The sequence below is a fragment of the Podarcis vaucheri genome (genome assembly GCF_965113315.1).
Source record: "Podarcis vaucheri genome assembly, chromosome: 2".
NCBI lineage: Eukaryota > Metazoa > Chordata > Lepidosauria > Squamata > Lacertidae > Podarcis > Podarcis vaucheri.
In genome coordinates, this window is record NC_138760.1 from 83,739,770 (window position 1) to 83,764,823 (window position 25,054).

Below are 25,054 nucleotides of genomic sequence, written 5' to 3' on the forward strand. Positions count from 1 at the left end.
TCTCCTATGCTCTATGCTATTTACCTCACAGGGCAAACCATGCAGGCACCTGTGTGTTTTGGCAAGAGTGGGCAGCTTGAACCGCCTTAAGGAAAATGTGTTCTTTCCAATGACAAAATGGCATGCGTGGCGAAAAAGGGTTTGCCCCTGCTTCTGCCAGTGCTTTGGCCCTGCTCAAATCACCCTTTCCTCACAGCTGCTCTTAACACTTTTGGGGGGAAATGTGGAATATCTTGTTCATTCGTCCCCATCACATCTAGTTTGGCCCTTCACAACTGGCTCCACAAGAACAGACTCTGTTGCTTCCTGCATCGAGCTTATTCCAGTATAATTTATTAGGCTCAGTTGGTTAGAGCATGGTGCTGATAACACCAAGGTAGCAGGTTTGATCCCCATATGGGACAGCTGCGTATTCCTGCATTGCAGGGAGTTGGACTAGATGATCCTAGTGGTCCCTTCCAACTCTACAATTCTATGATTCTATGATTCTATGATTCTCTCAGCACCTGCTCATTACTCTGCTCTTCACAGCAGCAACCACCTGTGTTCAGTGACAGTTTTTTCCTTTCTCTGGTTACACCGTAATTGGTGTTTTGTCTGGGCTATAGGGCATCTGGGTTACATAGCTCCCCAGCTTCTCATTAGGAGAAATGACTGCTTAATGTAGTGGATATCCCAAAGGGAAGCAAAAATACATCCAGAATCCACATGTAAATGACCTGAGGGCACAGCCATCCTTTGGGACAATATACCTTGTCAGGTATGTCATATATTTCCCTGCTATTATTTCTCCTCTCTGCTTCTTTATGAAAAGCATAGGCAGTAGAATACACCTCTGGTTTTTTCCACAGTGAGGCTTATATAGGAATCATATATTAATGGTTGCTTGCATCTGGAATGCATGGTGGGTCGCTCTAGGAGCATATAAGACGATGTGGCATTCAGGTTCTGTGGGCTGAATGCTGCATTTTGCTGTTCTCTCTTATCTTCTCAGCTGCTTCTAGTATGGGAACTGTCTGGTCTTCAGAAGATAGTATCATGAAGCAGGAAGGGAAACATATGGTCTCTTAATTTGGTCGCACACACTTATATTTCTCTTTTGTGAGAGATCCAGTTCCCTTGTTTCCGTAATGACTTCTTCTCTTGAGGCTTTCTGTATTGTCTATGTTATCTATGCACAACTGAGCAAAATATCACTCTGTTTATACATGCATCAGTTACAGGAACAATAGTGAAAATATATTCAGACCATGACCTTGCTTTCGCTATCTGCATACCAACCTCATAGTATTGTCAGCACATGGCATAGTTTTGCATACTATTTTGTAGCTCAGGATGTATTTTATACAGTAATTGCTCTGTGGTGTGAAAACAAAACATCACTAATTTATGGGGAAAAAAATCACATTCAAAATGAGTCTGTGACTGTAGCTATTTCCCCCGGGGAACGTTTGGCTTAATTTTGAATTAGATGTTCTTCTGCATCCTGAATTGTCTATTGCAGCCAAATCCAAAATCTTATTCCATTAAGGACTGGGAAAGTGCCTATTTAAAATTGCACATTATTTCATAAATAAGATAAGACATCCTGACTTTTATTTCTTCTTTGCTCAAGAAGAATGGGGTAAGAATAGGGATGGGCACATCCATTGTTTTTGGCTTCTAATTTTTTCCAGTCTGAAGTTCAGTTTTTCACATTTCCATATCAGCTTGCAAATCAATTTCCCACAATAAAATGCATTTTTTTGTAAGTTACTTTCACTACAATGTGCATTTTTATGCTCATCTGCCCTGGTCTGTGTATACTTGTACACATTACTTGACTGGAGAACTGCATTGCAAAATTCAGAGAACAGAGAACTTTGTGAAGAATGGCTGCATTTAGGTCCATGCATTGTTTCAACGACTTGGCTGAAACTTTTGCAGTCCAATAATTCTGGACTGTGGTGCTGGAGGGAGTGCCCAAAACCCAACCATTTTAAGCGGAGTTGGTTCAAGCATTCAGCTGCAAAAGCATCAAGTGTGTTCCTTAGTGATATGCACGCAGGAGAGAATCTGTTCTTGGTGTGGTATAGCAGCACCTGCTATGGAAAGCAATTTCCCAATCAGGTGCACTGGATGTAGACCAAGGTCATGTACTAACAATTTAGTTACTACAAAGGCATAACTGAACATGGATCAAAGCAGTGCAGCCAACAGTTTAGATCAGGAGTTCCCAAACTGTGGTTCCTGGCCCACCGGTGGTTTGTATGCTTCATTAGCTGGACCACGGCATGTGCACATTAAATACTCATTGTGGGTTTTAATTGTATTTTTATAACTTCTTGGTGTTGTGTTTTGTTTTATTTTATTGTATTACAATTTGAATTTTGCGGAATGGAAATTGCAAAACAATAGAGTGCAATGTATAAGAAATAAAAGATGAAGCGGGGGGAGGGACAAAGAATACTGCGTTTGGTTGATGATTTAAATGATAAATCTATGTGGGGATGGGGAGGATGTGGTGATGGCTTTGGTATATTTGCATTGTGATGTCATATAGAAAAAAACATTTTTTTAAAAAAAAGATTCACTGCCATCATTTCAACAGGATAAAGGTAGCATTTAATATAGCAATCTAAAATTTGCAATACGACAGTAGTGAAAAAGCTACTATCAAAGCAAAACTACATTTGTAGAGTGGCTACCATTTTAAATAAAGTATCTGGCTGGACAGAAATGCAGACATAAGTATAAGAATTAAATAAGGTCTGTGTTTACAAGCATGCATACTGACACCATACAAATGTATGCCCTTTGCAGGATACATAGTCCCTCATGACTATAGGTAGTGATAGCAACCAATAGCTACCTCAAGTTTAAGCAACCTTGGTGTGTTTTCATTATACACTCATTTTCCCTTTGTACATTACGAAGTTTCCCTGACACACACACCTGTTAGATGCTCCAGGGAAGACAAACTACTGAAATGTAGCAGATAACATTAATCTCTCTTATTATAACCAGGAAGCTAAAGCTCTACAGGGTTAGTAACAGGATAATTTTAATACAACGGATCAGAATATTTCTGGTACCAATAACATGAAGGCTTTAGGTGCCACTTATCCTTGGGAGCAAGGAGCTGTCTCCTAGATAAGGCTTGCTTAGAAATTAGATGAGAGATTATAGAACTTCCCAGAAGTATCATACCCAATTTCACAATTCAAAGTGAGAGAATGAACAAGTGGCAGAACACAGGTTGTATACAGATAAGGTCTCAAGTTTGAATTTCTGGAATTTCCTGTGGAGCAGGGCTCACGGTCTGAGAAAGACACAGGCCACAGACCCCAGAGATGTGTTCAAGACCCACTGCAAGTCACTGCTGACAGTGCATGGGCTCTGTAATGGCTCCTCATATTTCTGCAATTGTCTTTTATTCTTCCAGCTTTTACACATTTCTAGATTGTGGAGAACTTTGTGCTTTGGTGTTGTAGCTTTTAAGCCCTCTGGGTGGTAACAGTCAATGCGTTGTGGGTGGCACTGTTGCTCAACAGGAGATAACCAAAGAGTTAGTCAAGGATTGGTGACCTGGAGTTTTCTCAAGTGGTTTGCTTTGAATGAGTTCACAGGCAGTCAGTTCATGGTAGAGGGTATCTAAGACTTCAATGATATGTGGTTTTCCTTTAAAACAGAAAAAAAAATTGCAAATAGTGAATTGGAAGGTTAACAAAACAAAGACGAAGCAGTATAAATATCAATAATACGTCCTTTCTTACAAAACGTAGGCATAATTGCCAAAATTTGATGCAGACTTTTTGAAGGACTGCATTGCGAACACATTCTTGTTCATATCAGAGTGAAGCAGAGTGGAGCAATCTTCAGTTATCTTGGTTGCTCCTTCTGCTTCACATACTGTGGTCAGTTAATCCACATCCTTGAACACACAAAGATGAGTTTTGAAATGTATCTGTCTCTGTATGTTGGCAGTGTGCTGTAAGGCTAAACCCCCTGAAGCTGTAGTCACAAATAAATAGCCACAGATAAAGCCTTTGGGCTGTAAAATTAATCTCATGCCTAAATCAAAGTTGAGTTCCCACTACAATGAGAGAAAATTGCTAACCAAATCCACCTGATTTGTGGGTGCTTCCAGTCAGGTGCTGAATATTGCAAATGGGTTAATCAGATTTTGCAACCCAGTCATTGGCAACATGGGGTGTTTTTTTTAATAGATAGCTTATCTAGTTTTCCATGGAACAGGTAAGTCCAGATAAAATGGGGGGAAATATGGGCTGGAATTTTAATGCCAGCGATGTCCTGCAGATGCTGCGCACAAAGATTTTGGGATGCAATTTGTGCAGTAGTGAATACAAAGAAAGTTGGTGTTGCAAATGAGGCAGGCTTAAAATAGAATGCTTGTGGGTTGAGTTTCTTTTCATCTGTGATGCAGAGAATTCTATTTGTTGGGGAAAGAAGCAGGGAGGAGAGGGAAGTAAGGGAAGAAATGGGAAGGAGGGAACTGCACTGTAAGCTCCACACAGGATTGTTGACAAAAGCAGCAGATCTCCAAGAAGTTCAAGGTGCACACATTCTCCTCCAAGTCTCCTCACAAAGCTACAATTCCTAGATTTCCCTGGGAATGTGGATTGATCGTCAGACAGCTCCAAGGATTGTAGCTCTGTGAGGTGTATAGGGGTGTCCTGACACTTCTCAGCAGCCTTAACAAACCACAGTCCCCAGGATTCTTTGGAGGAAGCCATGTCTGTTTAAAGTGGCATGATACAGATTGAAATGTATAGTGCAGACAGGGCCAATGTTACAATTCCCAGCAACAGTGCCCAGAATTCTTTGAGTGTAAAATGTGTTCTGAATGTGTTTTAAAGGTACAGGGCAGGATTTAACTAAGGAGCCCCATCAGCACAAGCCCTGCAAAAGGACTTCCACTTGTGCAGTGGGCCTTTCCCTGTTCTCTTCCCCCTGCAGCCCCCCTAAATTGCCTAAATGGGGCAGGATGGAAGAACCCCTAGAACAGCACACAGGAGGGGGAGGAGGGTCGTCATTCTGTCTGGGAAAATGCTTGGCCTGACAATCACCTTAGCATCATGTTGAACTCTTCCCATTGCGTCTTCTCAGCTTAAATCTCCTAAAAAATTCAAAGAAATTTCTCTTCCATGCCACTCCCTCAAGAAAACAACAGAAAACCAGGCCTCACTTTTGTAGGGGGCAGGATATTTTTAGGGAGGGGATTTTGGCACAGCCTTAGTTTATTTGCCATTTATTGAAGGACTCATGTTGAAGGGTTCAAATATCCAGATGCCTAGCACTGAGGGACAAGGAATCCCTGCTGGAGACAAAGAGATAATGAAAAAAACCAAAAACAAAAAAACCCCTTCTGTATGCATTAATTCCCTCCCATTACTTGCATTTAGATCATTCAGACTAAATTTCGAATCGTTATCTCATATATTTTCATCCATTCTTCAACCCATTTTGCTCTATGAAAAGCTCTTCCTTTCCCTGCAGACTGTCCATGTGCAACATGCCAGTTCCCTCTCAAGGAGGTCAATGCAAAAACTTTGCAATTAGAAACCAAGTAATCAAATAAAATCCATCAGGTCATAAAGGTTCTCGTAACAACAGCTTATGCACAGTGGGGCTACCGCCTGAGGAGAGGACTCAGCAGATTTAGGCTTTGCATATGAACATGAAAGGTTATTACAGAGAAGATCTGACCCACTTCCTTCACTAAAGGATGCTACTTTCCGCTATATTATCTTTTGTTACACTGTAGGGAGGAAAGAAACTTTTATGCAGTGAAGAAAAATTAGCCTAGAGGGTGTGTTCTATTTTCTCACATATCTGTACAACCCCAATGAAAAGGAATAGTTTGAATATGCATTTGGGCAAAGCTCACAGTCAATGATAAAAAGACTGAGTGAGAGGGAGGTGTCTCCAGGTATGCACAAAGTTCATGCTAATGGCAGAATCTAGTTATGTTTCCATTTCCATGTAATTTCAAAGATGGGAAGACCTTCGATTTAATAGATGTCTTCAAGTAACAATTCCCTGTCTCTCAAAGCACAGCAATGGTGAAATTAAGATTTTATTTACTTCTCACCAAAAGTGTCAAGTGACAAAAAGCATCTCCCCTGCAACTTGCTTTATGTCAGGATAGCAATTAGACACGCTGACCCTCTAAACAAAAACAGGAAGTGGTGCCTTCTCTATCAGGGTTGCTATCTCATTTGCCTTCCTACAGCCCTAATAGCTGCTCACCCATCTCACCTTATCTCTTGCCCAGCTATCAGAGAACGGTCATGGGGGTCTTTATGAGCTCTATCCTTTGACCAGTGCCTGAGCTCATAGAAAAACTTGCTTATCAGCAGGTGCTTAGATGAATTTCCTTAATTGGACCTATCCCTGACTCTCAAGAGTGTAACATCTTCTCTTTATCTCAGGGATGGGGAAATTATGGTCCTTCTGATATTCTTGTACTCCCAACTCCCACCATTTCTGGCCATTGGCCATGTTGGCTAGGTATGATGGGAGTTGTGAGTCCAACAACATCCAGATGGCTACAGGTTCCCCATACCTTCCCTAGCCATTTCTGAGAATGTACCAGGCAGTGCTGGAATGAAAAGTCTCTTCCATCCACTGCAATAGCAAAATCATGTTCCCCTCCAAATTGCTGCTCTAGGTGTCCTCTCTATGGACAGTGACACCTAATGGCAAGGCTCTCCATGCATGGCTTTACTTGCTTACCATGTTCTGGGTCACAGCAGGATTCCAAAGTGCTCAGTAAGATTTTCCCCAAGGCGCGCTTAGATATGTTCTTCAAAACACAAAATATTAGGGAACATTTAGCTTCTACAGAGGCTTATATGCACACTTCTAAAGAGAAAGAACATTAGTAATTCCTAAACAAAAAAGGAAACTTGGTCTCCCTAAACAAAAAAGGAAACTCATTACTATATCTAACAAAAAAAAAACCCACCTCATAGTCATTATTTTGTTTATTTAAAAGATCTATACTGTGCCTTTTCCTTACAAAAAGCTAAAGACTGCTAACTATAAACTGGCAGAAACATGATTTGTTTTTGGCATTCTTTTATTCTTTGTCATGTTTTGACCAAGAGATAAATTCTAGAGTGCAGTTTCAGAGGGTAGTACCTGTGCAATGATGCATGGACACACCTGGGTACATGGTTGTACACAACAAAGAATGCAAGCAGAGGATATGGAATAAAAAAAGCATTCAAAGTGATTGTGGGCTAATAGCTTAATACTAATGGCAGTTTAAGCAAATGTGTAAGTGGATAGCATATCCATTTGCAATGGAATAAGTGAGTCCAGTTCGCATATGGCCCCAGCACATGAGTTTTGTGCACATGAGGGTTTAGCCTACCGCATCACTTGTAAAACTTGTAAAGTATATATAAAGGAGGCCTCTCATGTGAACCTGCTATCTGTTTTGGGGGCACTACATGGCAGAACAGAGTCTCAAACAAAGACGTGCTCTCCCAAGCCCACATTCCCAGCATGTTGGCACTTGTGTCTCAGTGACATCTATGCTGACTTGGTCATGTACACAGAATGGAAGATAGCAGGATCCCCAAGGACATGCTCTATGGGGAGCTGGCTTCAGGTACCAGGCCTGTTGGTGGACCAACTCTGCATTACAAAGATGTCTACAAATGTGACATGAAGGCTGGAACATCAACCCCACTGTGTGGGTATCCCTTGCAGACGACTGGAGTGCCTGGAGACAGACAGTCAGGTTGTGCATCCACAGCAGTGCCCAGAGGAGAAATGACAGCTAAGAGGAGTGCAGAGAGAAGAAACGCCACGGTGCATCTGTAACAGTGAAACCAGACACCTTCACCTGCCCCACCTGCAATAAAACATGTCTCTCCCATTTGGTCTCTACAGCCACAACAGGCACTGTAACTCTCCAACAGTTTAACTTTACCCCTGATGGTGCACTCTTCCATTGTCTCTCGAGACAGATGGATGGAAAACAATGGATATCTGAACACAGCTTATCCCTATGTGATCAAACTGTATTACAGTGGTACCTCGGGTTAAGAACTTAATTCGTTCTGGAGGTCCATTCTTAACCTGAAACTGTTCTTAACCTGAAGCACCACTTTAGCTAATGGGGCCTCCCACTGCCACCGCTGCGCAATTTCTGTTCTCATCCTGAAGCAAAGTTCTTAACCCGAGGTACTATTTCTGGGTTAGCGGAGTCTCTAACCTGAAGCGTCTGTAACCTGAAGTGTCTGTAACCCAAGGTACCACTGTATTTTGGCTGGCACCAAGAAAACAGAGGAGTGAAAAGCAGAAATACATGAGTCGTAGGCAGCAATAGATACTCAGAGGCACAGAAGCAAGGACTGGACCTCATGAGAGTGAGGAATTTTTCAGGATGCAGAAGTCCTCTCGAAGGCAGCTTTGGTGTCTAGAAACCCCCCCCAGCCCCCCTCATCTTCAAATAGTCCTATCCATCAGTGAAAGCAAGAAATGAAACTGTTCTCCCTCAGGGTTACAAGAGTGCCATTCAGTTTCATGTGAGAGAACAAAAGCCTTACCGATTCCCAAGACCCTAACAATGTGGGGGCATTCTGTGCATTTCCCCCAGGGTGCTGTAATTCACCCTATTCATTGACAGATCTTATCACCATCTTGAGCTACAATATATGACAGCATACAGGACTCATGACACTGTTCTCAGAGTGGTGTGACACGCTGCTTGATGGATCGTCTGCTAAGCCGAGATGACTTTCAGTGAGACTGCCGGTCAATGAGGGACATGTCACAGAATCCTGACACAGAACGCAGCAATGCTTTCTGCCAATCATAATCAGTCATGGCGCTTTAATAGCATATCCTTTGTGGGATTGTTATTGATCCAAAGAGCAAGCACTGCCACACTCAGGATATGAAGGCTCGGCCGAGCCGGGCAGCGAGTTAACATAATAGAAAAAAGCTACACTTACTCTGGAGAGCGTCCAGAAGCATGGAGGCATATTTCAAGCATGATAAAGCAATCATCAAGTCAATCACATTCACAATAAAGAACAGCTTTGCATGCATTTAAAAGCAAGAGGAGTGAACTCCAGGTGCAGATCCAGAGCAGGTCCATTTGCTTTGTTCAAATGGTTTTGAAAGACCTTGCTTCTCACAGTCACCCTGACTCCAGTCCTACGAATCAATGAAAGCAACTTTTTAAAACGATCTACCCTTAACGTCTTGTTGTATATATAATATTTGTACAGCTTGTTATATGTTTGATGTGCTAACAGGTGAAACTAAAATCATCTGATCACTAAATGCCCTCGGATGCTTTCAGCAAAATACATGTGTCTTCCGTTCCACTAAAGGAGGAAATCCACGCCATGCTGTGTCTACTGTTCTGTCAGCACAAGCAATTTCAGCCTGCCAGATGGAACAATTGTGCACAGAGAAGGGATGGGGAGAAGTTCGATTCAGCTTGAATTTAGAGGCGTATCTGTTATATTTGCACTTCCCGAAACAATTATGAGAACTGAAACACAATCCTTCAAAGTTCCATATTTTGTGACACAGATCTCCAACCAATGCTTATAAAAAATACACACATTGCAAGTAAGTGTGCATAAAAAGTGAATGTAGTAGTGCAACTAACATACCAACTGTGCTACATTAGGTAAAATAGCTTGCAAAATGTGTACATTGGTCAAAACTGCCTGGGATTGAATCTGGGACCTTCTACATGCAAATTATCCCAAGCACAGATTATCCCATGAGATCACCCACTCACTTGCCTGCCTAGATAATTTTTTTAAAGTTTTATTGATTTCCTACCCCTACCCCCAAGTATATCATAATTCATGTATTCACATGAGCATTCATACGACCTTTTGGGAAGGCTCCCTTCCTTGCTTGTGTAGATATTTCCATTATTCTTTAAAACACTTTAAAAAAATGATATGCACAGCTTCTGTCTAGCACATAAATCAATCTCTCTCTTTTAAAAAAAAATCTTTAGGAATAACATTAATTAGAATGGTAGCTGCTTACAACCTGATCAAGCCAATTACCCACCTTTTAATATAGACATGTAAAAGAATAAAATAGGAAAGTGAGCAGACTTTCCCATCTTTTAACCATCCTTTTTTGCATGTTTGTACAGCCTGGATGCTGGGTCAGGTCTAGCACTTTCATGGTTGTGCTAATGACGAAGCTGCCACCACTATTACTGCTTTTTAAAAAATCAGGGTTGGAGAAGTTGTGATTCTCACAATGCTGATTTCCGCACAAGGTATCAAAGGGGTGTGCAGTCCCCCTTTAACTGCTTCTTCTTCCCTGCACTCCTTATGTGCTTGCAGTGGGTGGGAGAACAATGATGGGAGGAAGGGAGAGCAGGGGTAGAAGATTTAGAACTCCTTCCCTGTCTATTGCTCCTTCCATCTAAATCACATAATAACTTGGGCCAGGGATAGCTCAGTTGGCAAAGCACGAAACTCTTCATCTCAGAGTCGTAGGTTTGAGCCCCACATTGACAAAATGGACTACATGACCCTTGTGATTCCTTCCAGCTCTACAACCCTATGGTTCAAAGGCAATGAGAAGTTCCTCCCCTCTTTGGGTGTTCACTGGAGACCCACTTTCCCACACTTGGGGCTTCTCCAAATATATAGTTTTGCCCCACTCACACTAAACTTTTGCATAGCAGCTTTAAGTGTTCAGAGCACTTCGCATGGGTTAACTAGTTGCAATCTTTACAACAACCCTGCATTATTATATGTGGGGACTGAGAAAGAGTGGCTAAGGCCACCTAGCGAATTCATGGCAGAGGTGAGATCCAAACCACGGGCTTCCTGATTTGCAACTCAGTCTTCTAACTGTGATGCTATGACAGTTCAGATGAAGTAGCCTTGTTAAGAAAGCTGCTCGCAAGAAGCTTTCCCTCTGCACAGACACACCAACCAAATACTCTCAGCCCTGATATCAACTGCTCTGAATGGGGAAGCAGATTAACAGTTATTTTAGATCAATCTGAAGCAATCTTATACCTAAACCTTCCTTAGGAGAGAGAGAGGATGAATATCTCTGATGGAAAAGCTATTCATCTGGATGTTTGGGCTGTCATTTCCTAATGCAGCCATGCGCTGCCAAGCTTTCCTGCAGTAAACTCAAAATGACACTGGATGTGGCCACCTAACGGAAAGCTTATGGAAAGATACAAGGTTGTGTATCCATACGGAGGGGCAGGGTCCAGACTCTTGGCTACCTCCCACTATTTTCTTGCCATACCAGGTCCCGAAGTTGCTGAAGCAGCTGCAAAACATCCAAGAGCTTTTCTTCCACCAGGGACAGCCTTACTCTCTCTGTCTCCAACATCTGCATCTCCATCTTCAGCAATTCAGTCTCCTCCACCTTCTGCTGCAGTTCCCCTAGCAATGGGCCTTTCATCTGGACAACGATAGATGACATGAAAAGTACTGGAGCACAAGCATTAAATGTCTTCCCCAACACTTTAATCAGTGGTAAATGCCCATTATGAACATGAACTTGATTTTGCCAAGTGGAAAGTGTCACTAAAGGATATAGTGAGTAGGAAGTAAAGGCAAAGATCCGCATTCTGGACCTTTACTGTGGTGGCTTCCTGATTGTGGAATGCTCTCCCCAGAAAGACTCACCTGGCGCCATCATTATACGTCTTTAGGCACCAGGCAAAAACGTTCCTCTTTACCCAGGCTATTAAATAATCTATGGCCTGTAAAAGTATTTGGGAGAGAACTGTTATTATTGTGACTATCTTATTATTAGGTTCCCTGTCAGTATGCTGTTTATTGTGTTTTTATCATTGATGTTCTGCAACGTGTTTTTAATGTTGTCTACCGCCCTGGGATCTTTTGATAAAGGGTGGTATACACACTGAATGAAATAATAATAATAATAATAATAATAATAATAATAATAATAATAATAATAATGGGAATTTCATGGGCTGTTTAACATAGCCAAGATTGTCTGGGGATTTCAGGTTTTCTGAGTGTGCCTTGTAGGTTCACATATATTTTCAAAAAGAAGCAATTCAGATAGGATTGACCTCTTCCACCACCAATTCTGTCCCATGGCTTTTATTGCACCTGCATGCCTGGTGGTTCCGCTGTAGCAGAAATAAAATCAAGATCTCAGCTGGTGTTTTTCATTCTCCTTGAGCCATTAGTATTTTGCAAAGCCCTTACTTAACTAAACACATGCTTCACTGCACTCCTGTGAAACACTTTTGATTGCTTAAAGTTTAAGTGTATGAACCATTTAGCAGGAGAGAAAATATTGGCATATACATTAACTTCAGGGGGACCACCTGTGTGATCAAGTTAAACATGCACTTTAGAATTGGTTGCCTTTTTCTTTTAAGAACATAGTCAAGGGCTTCATTGAACTGAAGGTCATGTCAATACCCACTTCCACCCAGCTGGGTCTAAGTAAACATCTTTGTCACCAAAATATTCATTTCCTTCACACTCGCACATGCCTAACCATACCTACTCAGAAGTAAGTCCTAGTGAATTCAATGGGGCTTATTTCCAGGTAAGTGCAGTTTGCAGTGTTAATGTTAAAATGCAGGAAGCAGAGCAATTCCACTGAATCTTGGCACCTGTGCTGGAACTTAATTCATTCTGGAGGTCCGTTCTTAACCTGAAACTGTTCTTAACCTGAGGTACCACTTTAGCTAATGGGGCCTCCCGCTGCCGCCGCATGATTTCTGTTCTCATCCTGAAGCAAAGTTCTTAACCCGAGGTACTATTTCTGGGTTAGCGGCGTCTGTAACCTGAAGTGTCTGTAACCCGAGGTACCACTGTAATTCAACACACAAGCTTCATCTTGAATCTTCTGTGTGGTCACAAGTTCCATTCAGTTTAACAGCTAATCATGGGGCAATGCTCTTGAACATGGACCAGTTCGTGCTCTATTTAAGCAATACTGTCATTATTATTTTTAAAGGAGAAATATGTTCCCCCAAACTGTGACAGCTTGCCTATTTAATGAGGACACTTCCAGACAAGCTGTTTATTCAGCATTTATATGGGGAGGTATCCAACATAGTGCCGTGGTAATAATTCAAGCAGCACAAGCATTTAAGCTAGCCAGATGGAATGACCCTCCCACTCCCCTGTGTTGTTTTAGGGGCTCTCCTGACCCTTGTGGAGCCAATTTGTGCAACATAGGAGCACAGAGGGAAGAGAGGGGGCATGCCCCCTTGCACTAGCATAAATCCTTGTGTGGGCTTCCACTAGTGGGGCTCGTCAGTTGAATCCCACCCACAGGTATGTTTGCAGGAAGATTAGACAACATTGCATCAAGCAACTGTTGTTCCAGGCTTTCCACTGCATTTCCTCATCACTTTCCTTCTTGCAAAAAGGCCAACTTAGAGTGAGGTGGGGAGGGGGACCATGTTGGTTGCACAAGAGCTCCAAATCAACTTTGTAACAGGTCAAATGTGCCTCACAGGCCCCCCAAGGTTGTTAAACCATGTCTTAGCCTAGGGCAAATGCTCCTTCTCAGCTCCTCTGTCAATCTGCAGCATGGGTAGAGGACGTCTGCCAAACAGTGATTTCTGCACTCCCTTTTCCACATGCATTGAAACACATAAACAAATAGCTGTCCTCAGCGTTTGTCAGTATCAGATTTGCCTCCAGGGAAGTAACTATGGTTCCCAAGAACAGTGTGACTCTGTAGTAGATTACTTTCACTGCACTCCCCCCCCCCAAACTTGGTCTAGCAAGGTTATTTTCCTAGTCACTACTGACACACTACAAGAGAGGTGTCCCCAAATCCAGAATCCATTTCAAAGTCTATATTTCCCTATATCCATTAAACCAGTAGTAAGGAACTTTTTCAGACCAAAGGATGTGTTCTCACATTTATGGATCATCTCCTGGGGCCCACAATGGTAGGCAGGGACTAGGGATGCAAGACTGCCTGTTTTGGATCTCTCGGTTTTCATTTTTCAAAACTTAAAATCAGTTCTCCACATTTCTGCAGGAAATTTTCATTTAAAACAACAACAAAAAACTCTCATGAAAATTCAGCGGCACTTGTGCATATTTATCCTAATAAACACATTTTTTACCAACGTACGCGTTTTTGCAAGCAATCACTCCTAATACGATGCATGTTTGTAAGTTTTTTAACTAATATATTCATTCCTGTGCACTAATATTCATATATATATATATATACATACACACACACACACACACACACACCATTGGTTGGAGAACTACATAGCAAAACCTGGATATGCATGAATTTTGATGGATTGTTTTGGTTTGGTTTGCATACTGTTTCAGAGAGTACAAATCCAATAGAATCATAGAATCATAGAGTTGGAATAGACCACAAGGGCCATCGAGTCCAACCCCCTGCCAAGCAGGAAACACCATCAGAGCACTCCTGACATATGGTTGTCAAGCCTCTGCTTAAAGACCTCCAAAGTAGGAGACGCCACCACACTCCTTGGCAGCAAATTCCACTGTCAAACAGCTCTTACTGTCAGGAAGTTCTTCCTAATGTTTAGGTGGAATCTTCTTTCTTGTAGTTTGGATCCATTGCTCCGTGTCCGCTTCTCTGGAGCAGCAGAAAACAACCTTTCTCCCTCCTCTATGTGACATCCTTTTATATATTTGAACATGGCTATCATATCACCCCTTAACCTCCTCTTCTCCAGGCTAAACATGGAGATTTGATTCAAATAGATTTGATTCAAGTTGAATCTCTCTCCTGTTCCCAGCAAGGAGAGGCAGATAGTGGGTGGAACCACAGGAGTGGTCTGTAGAAGGATCTGGCCTGGACAGAATCCCAAATGCCGGCCAGAGAGGCCAGCAGGACTGCATTTGCTGCACTCAAAGCAATTAACAGGACAACACACCAAGACCCTCAAAAACTGTGTCCCTCTTTAGCCACGCTGTCAGATCTCTTGAGCTTCAATTCGACACATGCTTACTTTGACTGTGTGAATATTCCACAGTGTTCTCTATTCTCCGCCTGTTTCTCCTTGTTTGGAACAGATAAACAAAGGCAATTACGAGCTCTCTTGCAAGTATCCACTAGTTCTCAGCTTATCAAGAAGCTAATTGCTACCTGCCTTTTCAGAGCCAATGAAGAAATTCCACAAAGCAACTCGGGGTCTTTATCATGTTGGACACACACAGCTTGTTTTCTCCTTGATCAATGCTATTGAATGGTGCCGTAATTATTGTACAAACTGTGCTGCAGCCACAAGTTCATAATTTTCTTTGAAGTTTATGTAACACTACAGGCTGGATGTAGATGGTAATGCTTCCATCCTTTTAATCATGGTTGCTGCTACAGATTTCTAAAGGTCCTGGTGGAAGAAGTGCAATTGGTATTGGCTGGGATCCACATGCGCTGGTAATGGGCATCTCTGAAAGCCACTGTTACATCACAATTGCCACTGGAAAACAGAGAGCTTTGAAGCACAATCCAGATTATTACCTTTAGGTTTATGAAAGGCTTAGAAAGGGCTATTTAGACTACTACCGCACTCCCATTTCCTCCCAAATACCAAAAGCACATTCCCTCCAACAGTCATTGGAGGCACACAGTTTTTAAAAATTGGTTTTCTGGATTGCAGCTCTACAATATGGTTGAATATAGAATTGATGTTGCATAAGGTCATTTGGAAATAAAGACAACAGATTGGTTCTGATATAATGGAACCCTAGTTTGGTGCTACATGATCAAAGCCCCAGTCCATCTAATTCCCTCTCCTGCTCCAGCCCCCCTTTCACTTTTGATTTGGCCATGATTGCCCACTGTGGATGCCACATCAAACTATGATTTAATGCGAGATTGGAACTGAGGAAGGGAATTAGAGTGTGGTGGGTGGAGGGAGGAGGATGTGCACATGTGAGTACTGGGTCCATTCACACACCACCAAACCATGGTTTGACATTATTACACGACCATGGTTCCTCCATGCAAAGACAATGTTTGTGTATGAGCAGGTTTTATGCCCAATTGCTTTTGCCTATATAAAGATTAGGCATCTTCTTGGTGGATGAAAGCAACTCCACTTTTTGATTCATTTGTCTAGCAAAAGCCACGTATTAGTCTCTATGCCACTGGCAATATTTTATCACTTTCGGCTTGGTAAAGCATCAACTTATCTTCAAAATTTACTAATGTTTTCTTCAATCTATCATTTATGACCTGACACCTTCATTAAGCTCTTTCTTTGGAGGACAGCTCTTTGAATTTACTGCTGCTACATACTGGAGCATACTTAAAAAGGAATCAGAGTTAACAACCTTTTTCATCTCCTGGCCTTTGTACTTTTAGATTGGATCAATTATTGATCCATACGTGTGGCTGTTACTCTTGGCCGGCCTGCAGCTGAAGGGAATTTTGTTGTGCTTCATTTGTTTGAACGGCCTTTAAAGGTACGGTTTTGAACGCATAAATAAGAGCACACCATGCCATTTAGGTACAGTTTTAGCAAACTGCCTATAGAAAGTGACAGTCTGGCAGTAATTCCTATATTAACTTAAAAGCTTTATGTATAATTGAGGAGGAGGCTATTTCAGCCCACTCTTAGATTTTATTCCAGGTTCAGAGATGCTTGATATTTACTGATTTGGGGGGGCGAAGATCATAATTGTTAGACTATAAAATTGTATACACATAGTGCAAGATGAACAGATCATTTGAACATTCTGAGAACTGAATCATTCAATCCAATTTTTGAGGCATGAAATCTGCCTCTTAACAGTAATCAGCATAGATTGGACAGACTACTGGGCTTTGGGACTTCAACCTACACATGCCCAAAGCAGCCTCATATTGCATTCTTGCTGAAGCTATTATTTACATGTACTGTATCTACATACAAATATACATTCCCAATATATGCAGTGTCACTCCACAGTGGCAGGACAGTGTCACGCAACAGCTCTCTGCCAGCAAGCTATGGAGGATGTCATAAGAGAATGTGGGTTATATCCAACAAGACAGTTCCACTAGTGCAAGGATTTCTGCTTGTGCAATGGACGTTCCCCTCCCTCTTCTCTCCCCTCCACACACTCTGCCCGCCCCAAATCTATTCCAAAAGAGTTGGGGAAACAGATTTGGGAGGGTGTGTGTGCAGAGAGAATTCCTCTCGGAGAAGAGAGGGAGGGCAAGTTCTGTCCTTGCGCTAGCTGATCTATTTCACTAGATAGTGCCCTACGCGTTTCAGAGTCTTGTTGAGAAGGAGATAGAAATAGAGATTAGCATTGGCTGTGATCCAGAGGACTGTGCAGCGGCCAGCAGAGAGTGGCATGCACCTGTCCTCCTACCGGTGGCATCGCTGTGGTTTACTAGGGGGCAAAGGCAAGAGGTGATGGAAGGGGTGGCTGGGAGATTGGCACAATGCAGTTGCACTGGGAGAAGTGCTGCATTGGCTCCACCAGTTCACCGAACTCCCCGCCACCTCCCCTCTCCTGGTAGGCCGCAGTGGTACTTGGGAAGCCAGGTGTGGCCCTGGTGTCCCTTTCTGCCAGCTGCTCCCGATACTGTGCAAAAAGTGAACATGAGAGCTTCTGAGCACCTCCAGCTGAAACCACTTGCCTGACAAAATACTCCTGAAATGTGGAGGGTTTTTGGAGGTCGCTTCTGACAGAAGCTGTGATCAGAGACAAAACAAGGAGATCAGCAATATTCATGTACTCTGTTGGATCCCAGCCAGTCTTCAGTGACACACTGCATTTGCCCCCCCCCCCAAAGGTATAATACACACACATCTACCTCTTCCATATTTGTTCCCAGTGTTTTCACTTCTTGCCCTTTCATCTCAAGCTGTTCCGTTAACTTTGAGAGTCGCTTAACTAGTTCTACAATGGTGTTCTCACGGTCGTCCTTTCTGATGTTCCCAAAGGAGGCCATCAGCTTCTTCAGAATTGTGTCATCACACCTGTGGGCAGAAAGACTCCAGTGACTGTGTGTTTCTCCACTGTAGCTTCATAAAGTTAGAAATGAATGCCCTTCATTGCACAGCATAAAATATTTGAACTGGGCACCCCTGGGAACAAAATCCCTTTCTGAAACAAAACAGGATTCAGCTGCATAGGCAAGAAATGAAAGCATGCCTTTCTCTGTCTTTTGCTTTATTTTTGATTGTAAGTCACTTTGGGTTGCCCTGGTCAAGATAAAGTGACTAACAAATTTAATTAATAATAATAATAATAATAATAATAATAATAATAATAATAATAATAATAATAATAATACTTGTGGAATCTCCACCATTTGAAAAATAGGCCATGAGAAAGAATTCTGCTAATGCAATGTGGAATTTAGAACTAATAAGAAATTGTTTGTATGTAAAAGAATTTCTTCACCAAATTGTGGATTGCAATTGTAGTTGCAATCCCAGAAAGTTATGTGCATAGACAATGGGGCATGGGGCATGCAGCTGGAGATATCTCTGAAGTTTCTCTACAGCAACAGGGTTTCACAGGCAAGCTGGTTTTCATGTTTAAGGTCAGCTTTCCTGTCGAGTTGTGTGAGTGACTGCAGTGGAAGCTGCAGAGACACCTTGGCTTGCATGCACAGTTCTCCCCGGACCCGCTGCTATGCTGTCTAATATTATAGGGCTTGGCATTACTCTCTGGCATTGAATCAGATTAATTTCATTTACCATCTGAACCTTGTAGATGCCAGGGAAAGCAGTGTGGGAAGCTCCGTTCTCATCCCTAACATCTACTTGAATCAGATGGATTTAATTAACATATGTTCTACAACTACAGGGGATAATCACTGATGTACTCAGTGTACTACCACCCTTTTGATTTGATACAACCATATTGCATGTTCTGCTTCAAATGCAACTGTACCTGCGATACATCATTAATTGCCCCCAGTAGCTTTCTCAGACAGTGAAGAAGTGTCCTACAAAAGCTCTCGTTAGGACATACCCACTACTGCAACAGGGAAGTCTAGCGAGGAGTTTCTTCACTTCGGCCACCTGGGATTGCTGTTCCCCTGACCATTTCTCCTCTTCTTCATCAGAAGCAGCCTGGCCTTCCACAGAACGAAACATTTGTTCTTCCCCTGGAAACAAAGAACAACCTCTTCCTAAAATCTAGTGGCGCTCACCGTAACACCGTCTTCAAACAGTAGTTTCAAATGAGATTCAATTTAAGCAAGATCAAGTGGGTAATCTTAAATGAATAATTGGCAGAAATGCTAAAAGTTTCATTACTAGATAGAAGAGAACTTCCCCTTGGGAAGACTTAGCCAAAATGATGACTCTGTTACATTTTAAAAAAAAATACACCCCAAGCTCCTGTCACTTTCTTAATTAAGAACAGTTGGTTCAATATGTCTCAAACTGCCTCTATCTAAGCCCTTTGCAAATGAATGGAAGGCACACTAAAGTACCATTCCCATTCATTACAGTGGAGTTTGCTCAGGAGGAAGTGAAATACTGAGGCATCAGGCATAAGACTTACCACCTACCGCCAGACGCTTGTGCAAGGTATCCGCAGGGCATGCCAGAAGCCCACTAATATGTCTAAAGTCTCAGAAGTAGAACAGAAATCAAATGAGAGTCCAGGAGACTTTTTAGAGAGGCTGCAAGAAGCCTATCGTATATGGACTCCTTTTGACCCTGAAGCCCCTGAAAACAGCAGAATGATTACTGCTACATTTGTGGCCCAGTGCGCTTCTGACATTCGTAAGAAAATTCAGAAATCAGAAGGATGGGAAGGGATGCTGATGAGCCAAATTATGGCCATTGCACGCCGAGTTTATCGGAATAGGGATGAGGCTGAGAAGCAAGAGAAGAAGAAGTGGCAGAAGGAAAAGATGGTAATGCTGGCCACAGCAGTGAAGCAAGACTACCGCCCCTTAAATGGAGGAAGAGGACGGGGAAGGAATCCACCACTGGGAAGGAATCAATGTGCGAATTGCAAGAAGGAGGGTCATTGGAAGCGGGAGTGTCCTGAACCCCTGAGGTTGGAAGAAGTACGCCCAGGCCCAGGCCCAGGTTCTGGCCCAAGAAACCAGGGACGGGGACGGGGAATGATCCGAAATGGAAGATATCAGAGACCTGGACAAGGACAGAGTAGAGACAATTTCATTGGACTGGCAGAGGAGGATTTTACCCAAGACTAGGAACGACCGGACTCCATAAAGTTAGGCTTCCAGGAGCCCACGGTCACGATTCAATTAGGAAGCCATTTAATAGACTTTATGATTGATACTGGGGCTGAATACTCAGTACTCCCAGAACTATTGCAGAAAAAGGCATCCAAAAGTGTAGTCATTAAAAGTGCCACTGGTCAGTCAGCTAAGAGGTCTTTCCTCCAACCTTTGGAATGCCAGATTGGGGGACATCGTTTAACCCATCAGTTTTTGTATATACCTGAGTGTCCAATACCTCTCTTAGGTAGAGATATGCTGTCCAAATTGCAGGCCCAAATCACCTTCACTCCTCGAGGTCCAGAAATGAAACTGCCATCAAAGGCAGCAGGAATAATTTCCCTCTCAGTACCTAAGGAACAATCATGGCGCCTAATGTCAGCCCTGCAAGTCCAACCCACATTGGATACAGAGTTAAACAAGCTCCTCCGAACCCTACAGGTGCCACCAGGAGTATGGGCCGAAAATAGCCCACCAGGAATGGCCAAGAATATAGCTCCAATTGTAGTAACCTTAAAACCTATGGCTACCCCTGTATCTGTAAAGCAATATCCTTTACCCCGGCGAGCAGCAGAGGGCATCCAGAAACATTTGGACCGCCTATTAAAATATGGTTTGCTTAAACCCTGCCAATCAGAATGGAACACACCCCTTTTGCCTGTTCGAAAACCTGGGACAGATGAATACAGGCCAGTGCAGGACTTGAGGCTCGTAAACCAGGCTATCGAGACCTTGCACCCAAATGTACCAAACCCATATACCTTGCTGAGTTTGATCCCACCAGAAGCAACATTTTTTACTGTATTGGACTTGAAAGATGCATTCTTCTGTTGCCGGCTGGCACCACAGAGCCAACCTATATTTGCCTTCCAGTGGGAAGACCCTTTGACAGGAACAAAAGGCCAGCTAACCTGGACAAGATTGCCCCAGGGATTCAAAAATTCCCCAACTTTATTTGGCACTGCCTTGGCGAAGGATCTAACAAGTTACCCCTCAATACCTGGAGAAAAGGTGGTTCTGCAATATGTAGATGACCTTATACTAGCAGCAAAGGATTTTGATACCTGTAAAGAAGGTACAGAGGAACTGCTCCACTTGCTCTGGCAAGCTGGCTATCGAGTTTCCCAGAAAAAGGCACAGTTATGTTTAGAAAAGGTCAAATATTTGGGCTTTGACATCTCACACCAACAACGAGCATTGAGACCAGAGAGGAAAGAAGCTATTTGCCTTATCAAGGAACCTACCACAAGGAAACAACTCAGAGGATTCCTGGGAACAGCAGGGTTTTGTAGACTATGGATACCTGATTTCAGCAGTCTGGCCAAGCCCTTACATGAAAGCACTCGAGGTGCAGAAAAGGACCCATTCGTATGGGGACCTGAGCAGCAACAAGCCTTTTTAGTTATCAAACAACGACTTATGGAGGCCCCAGCCCTTGGACTGCCTAATTCAGAAAACCCTTTCAGCTGTATGTACATGAACAGAATGGGATTGCAGCGGCAGTCCTGACCCAGAGATTAGGAAGTTGGAACCGTCCAGTAGCTTATTTGTCAAAACAATTGGACTCAGTAGCAAAAGGATGGCCTCCATGCCTAAGGGCAGTAGCGGCCACTGCAAGCCTTGTCAAAGAAGCTGATAAATTTACCTTCGGCCAGACGATGTACGTGAATGTACCTCATGCTGTTCTGACACTCATGGAATATAAGGGTAGTTATTGGCTAACGAACCCAAGGATGGCTAGGTACCAAGGCCTATTGTGTGAAAATCCCAGGATTCATCTACGAGTAGTGAATATGCTCAATCCAGCGACTTTGCTGCCCCTACCAGAGGTAGATGATGAAGAATCACATGATTGTCTCCAAATAATGGATGAAGTTTATTCCAGTAGACCCGATCTGAAAGATGAACCATTGAAAAATCCAGATGTTGTATATTATACTGATGGTAGCAGTTACCTGCATGAAGGTGCCAGACGAGCAGGATATGCTGTGGTCACCAATGAGGAAGTTGTGGAAGCTGAAGCTTTGCCTGCTGGCACCTCAGCACAAAAAGCTGAACTTATAGGTTTAACTAGAGCTCTGCAATTGGCAGCCGGATGTAAGGCAAACATCTATACTGATTCTAAATATGCCTTCTTAACCCTGCATGCACATGGTGCTCTATGGAAAGAAAGAGGTCTAATAGGAGCCCACGGGAAGGCCTTGAAATATGGACCTGAAGTAGAAATCCTGTTAGAAGCAGTATGGGCTCCAGAACAGATTGCTGTAATGCACTGCAAAGGTCATGGACGAGGAAGGGATCCAATAACCAGAGGAAATCATGCTGCTGACAAAGCAGCCCGAGAGGCAGCCCAAAAGCCTGTGGGAGGATTTATTGCAGCCCTCATACCAGAGGTAGTTCCAGAAGAAGTTAAACCTCACTATACCCCAGAAGAGAGGAAGTGGGCTGAACAGGAAGGAGCAGTTGCGAAGGACGGTTGGATGATCCTGCCAGACAATAGGATTTATGTACCTCATCACCTAGCAGGCACAATTGTAAGAAATTATCATGAATCTACTCACCTTGGCGGTACTGCAACCAGAGAGAGTCTCAGTCGGAAGTTGTATATTATTAATCTATCACAATTAGCAACTTGCATTTCACAGAAATGTGTTCTTTGTGCTAAAAACAATCCCAGGCAGGGACCGGTACAACCTCCTGGAATCCAACATGTGGGATATGTCCCCATGGAAAGCCTAATTGTGGACTTCACAGAGCTGGTCCCTTCTAAGGGATTCAAGTATCTCCTTGTGTTTGTGGATACTTTTACCGGATGGGTTGAAGCTTTTCCCACCCGAACTGAAAAGGCACGAGAGGTAACTAAGAGACTCCTCACTGAATTGATCCCGAGATTTGGGTTACCTAGATGCATTGGAAGTGACAATGGGCCGGCGTTCATTGATCAAGTAGTACAAGAAGTATGTCGAGTCCTACAAGTGAAATGGAGACTGCATGCAGCCTATAGACCTCAGAGTTCAGGGAAAACTGAAAGAATGAATCGGACTTTGAAAACCCAATTGGCAAAATTAACCCAGGAAACGGGATTGGGATGGGTAGATGTGTTACCCATAACACTGTTTCGTGTTCGGTGTGCACCCACAAAAAGACTTAAGTTGTCACCTTTTGAGCTCCTGTATGGGAGACCGCCCTCCTTTGTTCAGGATATTTCAGCTGACCTTAAACAAATAGGAGACCATGTGACACAGGGACAAGTGCAATCTCTCTCCCGTGTTTTTGTTTCTCTTAACAGGTGGGCCCTCGAGCGCACGCCGTGCAGCATTGCCGAGCCGATTCATCAGTTCCAGGCTGGCGATAGCGTATGGGTGAAAGAGTGGAAACGTGATCCACTTGCACCTAAGTGGCGTGGACCTTACACCGTCTTGCTCTCTACTCCAACAGCGGTGAAGGTAGCTGAGGTGACCCCCTGGATTCATCACTCCCGTTTGAAGAAGTCCGAAGGCAGTTGGACGTGCAAAGGTGACCCCTCTAATCCTCTTAAACTGACTCTCTCCAAAAACCCCTGTATCTAGCCCTACCGGGAACGGGCTAGGTCACGGGCAACATTAGACGACCGGCCTGCTGCAGCCACAACCTGGAAGCTGGCTGACCTGCGCACGCCTGAAGCTTGAGGAGCATCAGAACCAGCGATTGTGAAAGGAAAGATTCTCTTATACAATTAATTGACTGCCCCCCCCTTGTGGAACAATTATCAGAGATATTACTCATTGGGGATCCTCGGGATATATGTTTTGGTCTTGGTGGTTCCCCATTTCTGTCACTGGGGGAATTATATTGGGACTAATATTTATCTGCTATCACAATAAGGTAATCTTTTGTGGAAGGAATGCATATGCTAGACATCAACATGATTTTATTATTAATCCTGATCCCTTGGAAAGGGGAAGGGTCCTTGAATCTGACCAAATTGACTAAATATGGATTCCGCCATGACCACAATATGTGGGTAGGTTTAGCTGAAATGGTAGCCAATGTTGCAAATAGGACCAATTGCCTTGTTTGCTCTCTTGGGCCAGATGATTCAGAGGGAGGTATGCCCTTATTACCGATACCATTAGATGCCATTGGTATGGTAAGCGAAATACCACACCAAACAGAAATACAGAATTTCCCCGGATGGAACTCAACTAAACCAATACGAGTTATACCTGTACAAGGGGAATTCTGTGTACATAAATCATCAGATGCAGCTGATTCTACCATGATAGGCTCTTCTCATTGTCGCTATACTTGGGATAATATTAAGAATACCTGGGCACACGGTACTACCTATCGAATTCGGAATGCCTTGCCCTGTGCACCTCCTTTTATTCATGCATGGAAAGTGGTATGGAACATAACTGTGACAGAAAAAGGCAATCTAACATACTGCACTGTGAACTCTCTACCTCTTTTGCTATTTCGCCTTCTGTACTCCACATACCAAAAACCTCAGACCAGATGGTTGTGGTGGATATGTGGAGAATGGGCATACAAGAAACTCCCCTCCAAATGGAGTGGGACTTGTTTCCTGGGATGGGTATTACCACCAATGTGGATTATGCCCACTAATTTGGCCAAGCGAACACGAAGAAACGCTGATATTTCTCGTATAGCAGGAGGAAGTACCCAAAGTTGGAGCGGTACTGATGATTGGCCACCAGAGCGCATTATAGCCTATTATGATCCTGCCTCCTGGAATCCTGGTGAGCTCATACAAGGGGCACGGGATCCTATTTATAATCTAAACAGAATAATTCGATTGCAAGCAGTAGTGGAACTTGTAACCAATGCAACGGCCCAGAGTTTGAGACTTATTGCACAACAGTTGGATGAAAGTAGAGCC

At 43.1% G+C, this 25,054-nt stretch overlaps 1 protein-coding gene and 1 long non-coding RNA gene across 9 annotated transcripts in view; one reads left to right on the plus strand and one right to left on the minus strand.

The window, feature by feature from the left end:
- The window catches only part of LOC309526078, a 47,880-nt gene that overhangs the window by 1,264 nt on the left and 21,562 nt on the right, over positions 1-25,054 (plus strand). The window lies entirely within an intron of this gene.
- The window catches only part of EFCC1 (EF-hand and coiled-coil domain containing 1), a 71,226-nt gene continuing 48,753 nt past the window's right edge, over positions 2,582-25,054 (minus strand). The window contains exons 4-9 of one of the 8 annotated variants that reach the window (XM_082211939.1): positions 18,945-19,080; positions 17,776-17,941; positions 11,272-11,430; positions 6,739-6,808; positions 5,070-5,119; positions 3,528-3,660 (exon numbers count right to left, since the gene is read on the minus strand). In XM_082211939.1, the coding sequence (XP_082068065.1) occupies positions 5,106-5,119; positions 6,739-6,808; positions 11,272-11,430; positions 17,776-17,941; positions 18,945-19,080 (545 nt within the window). In that variant the 3' untranslated portion in view covers positions 3,528-3,660; positions 5,070-5,105. Of the gene's footprint in view, positions 3,661-5,069; positions 5,120-6,738; positions 6,809-11,271; positions 11,431-17,775; positions 17,942-18,944; positions 19,081-25,054 lie in introns of all 8 variants that reach the window. The other 7 variants (XM_082211942.1, XM_082211937.1, XM_082211938.1 and 4 more) reach the window with 7 other exon arrangements.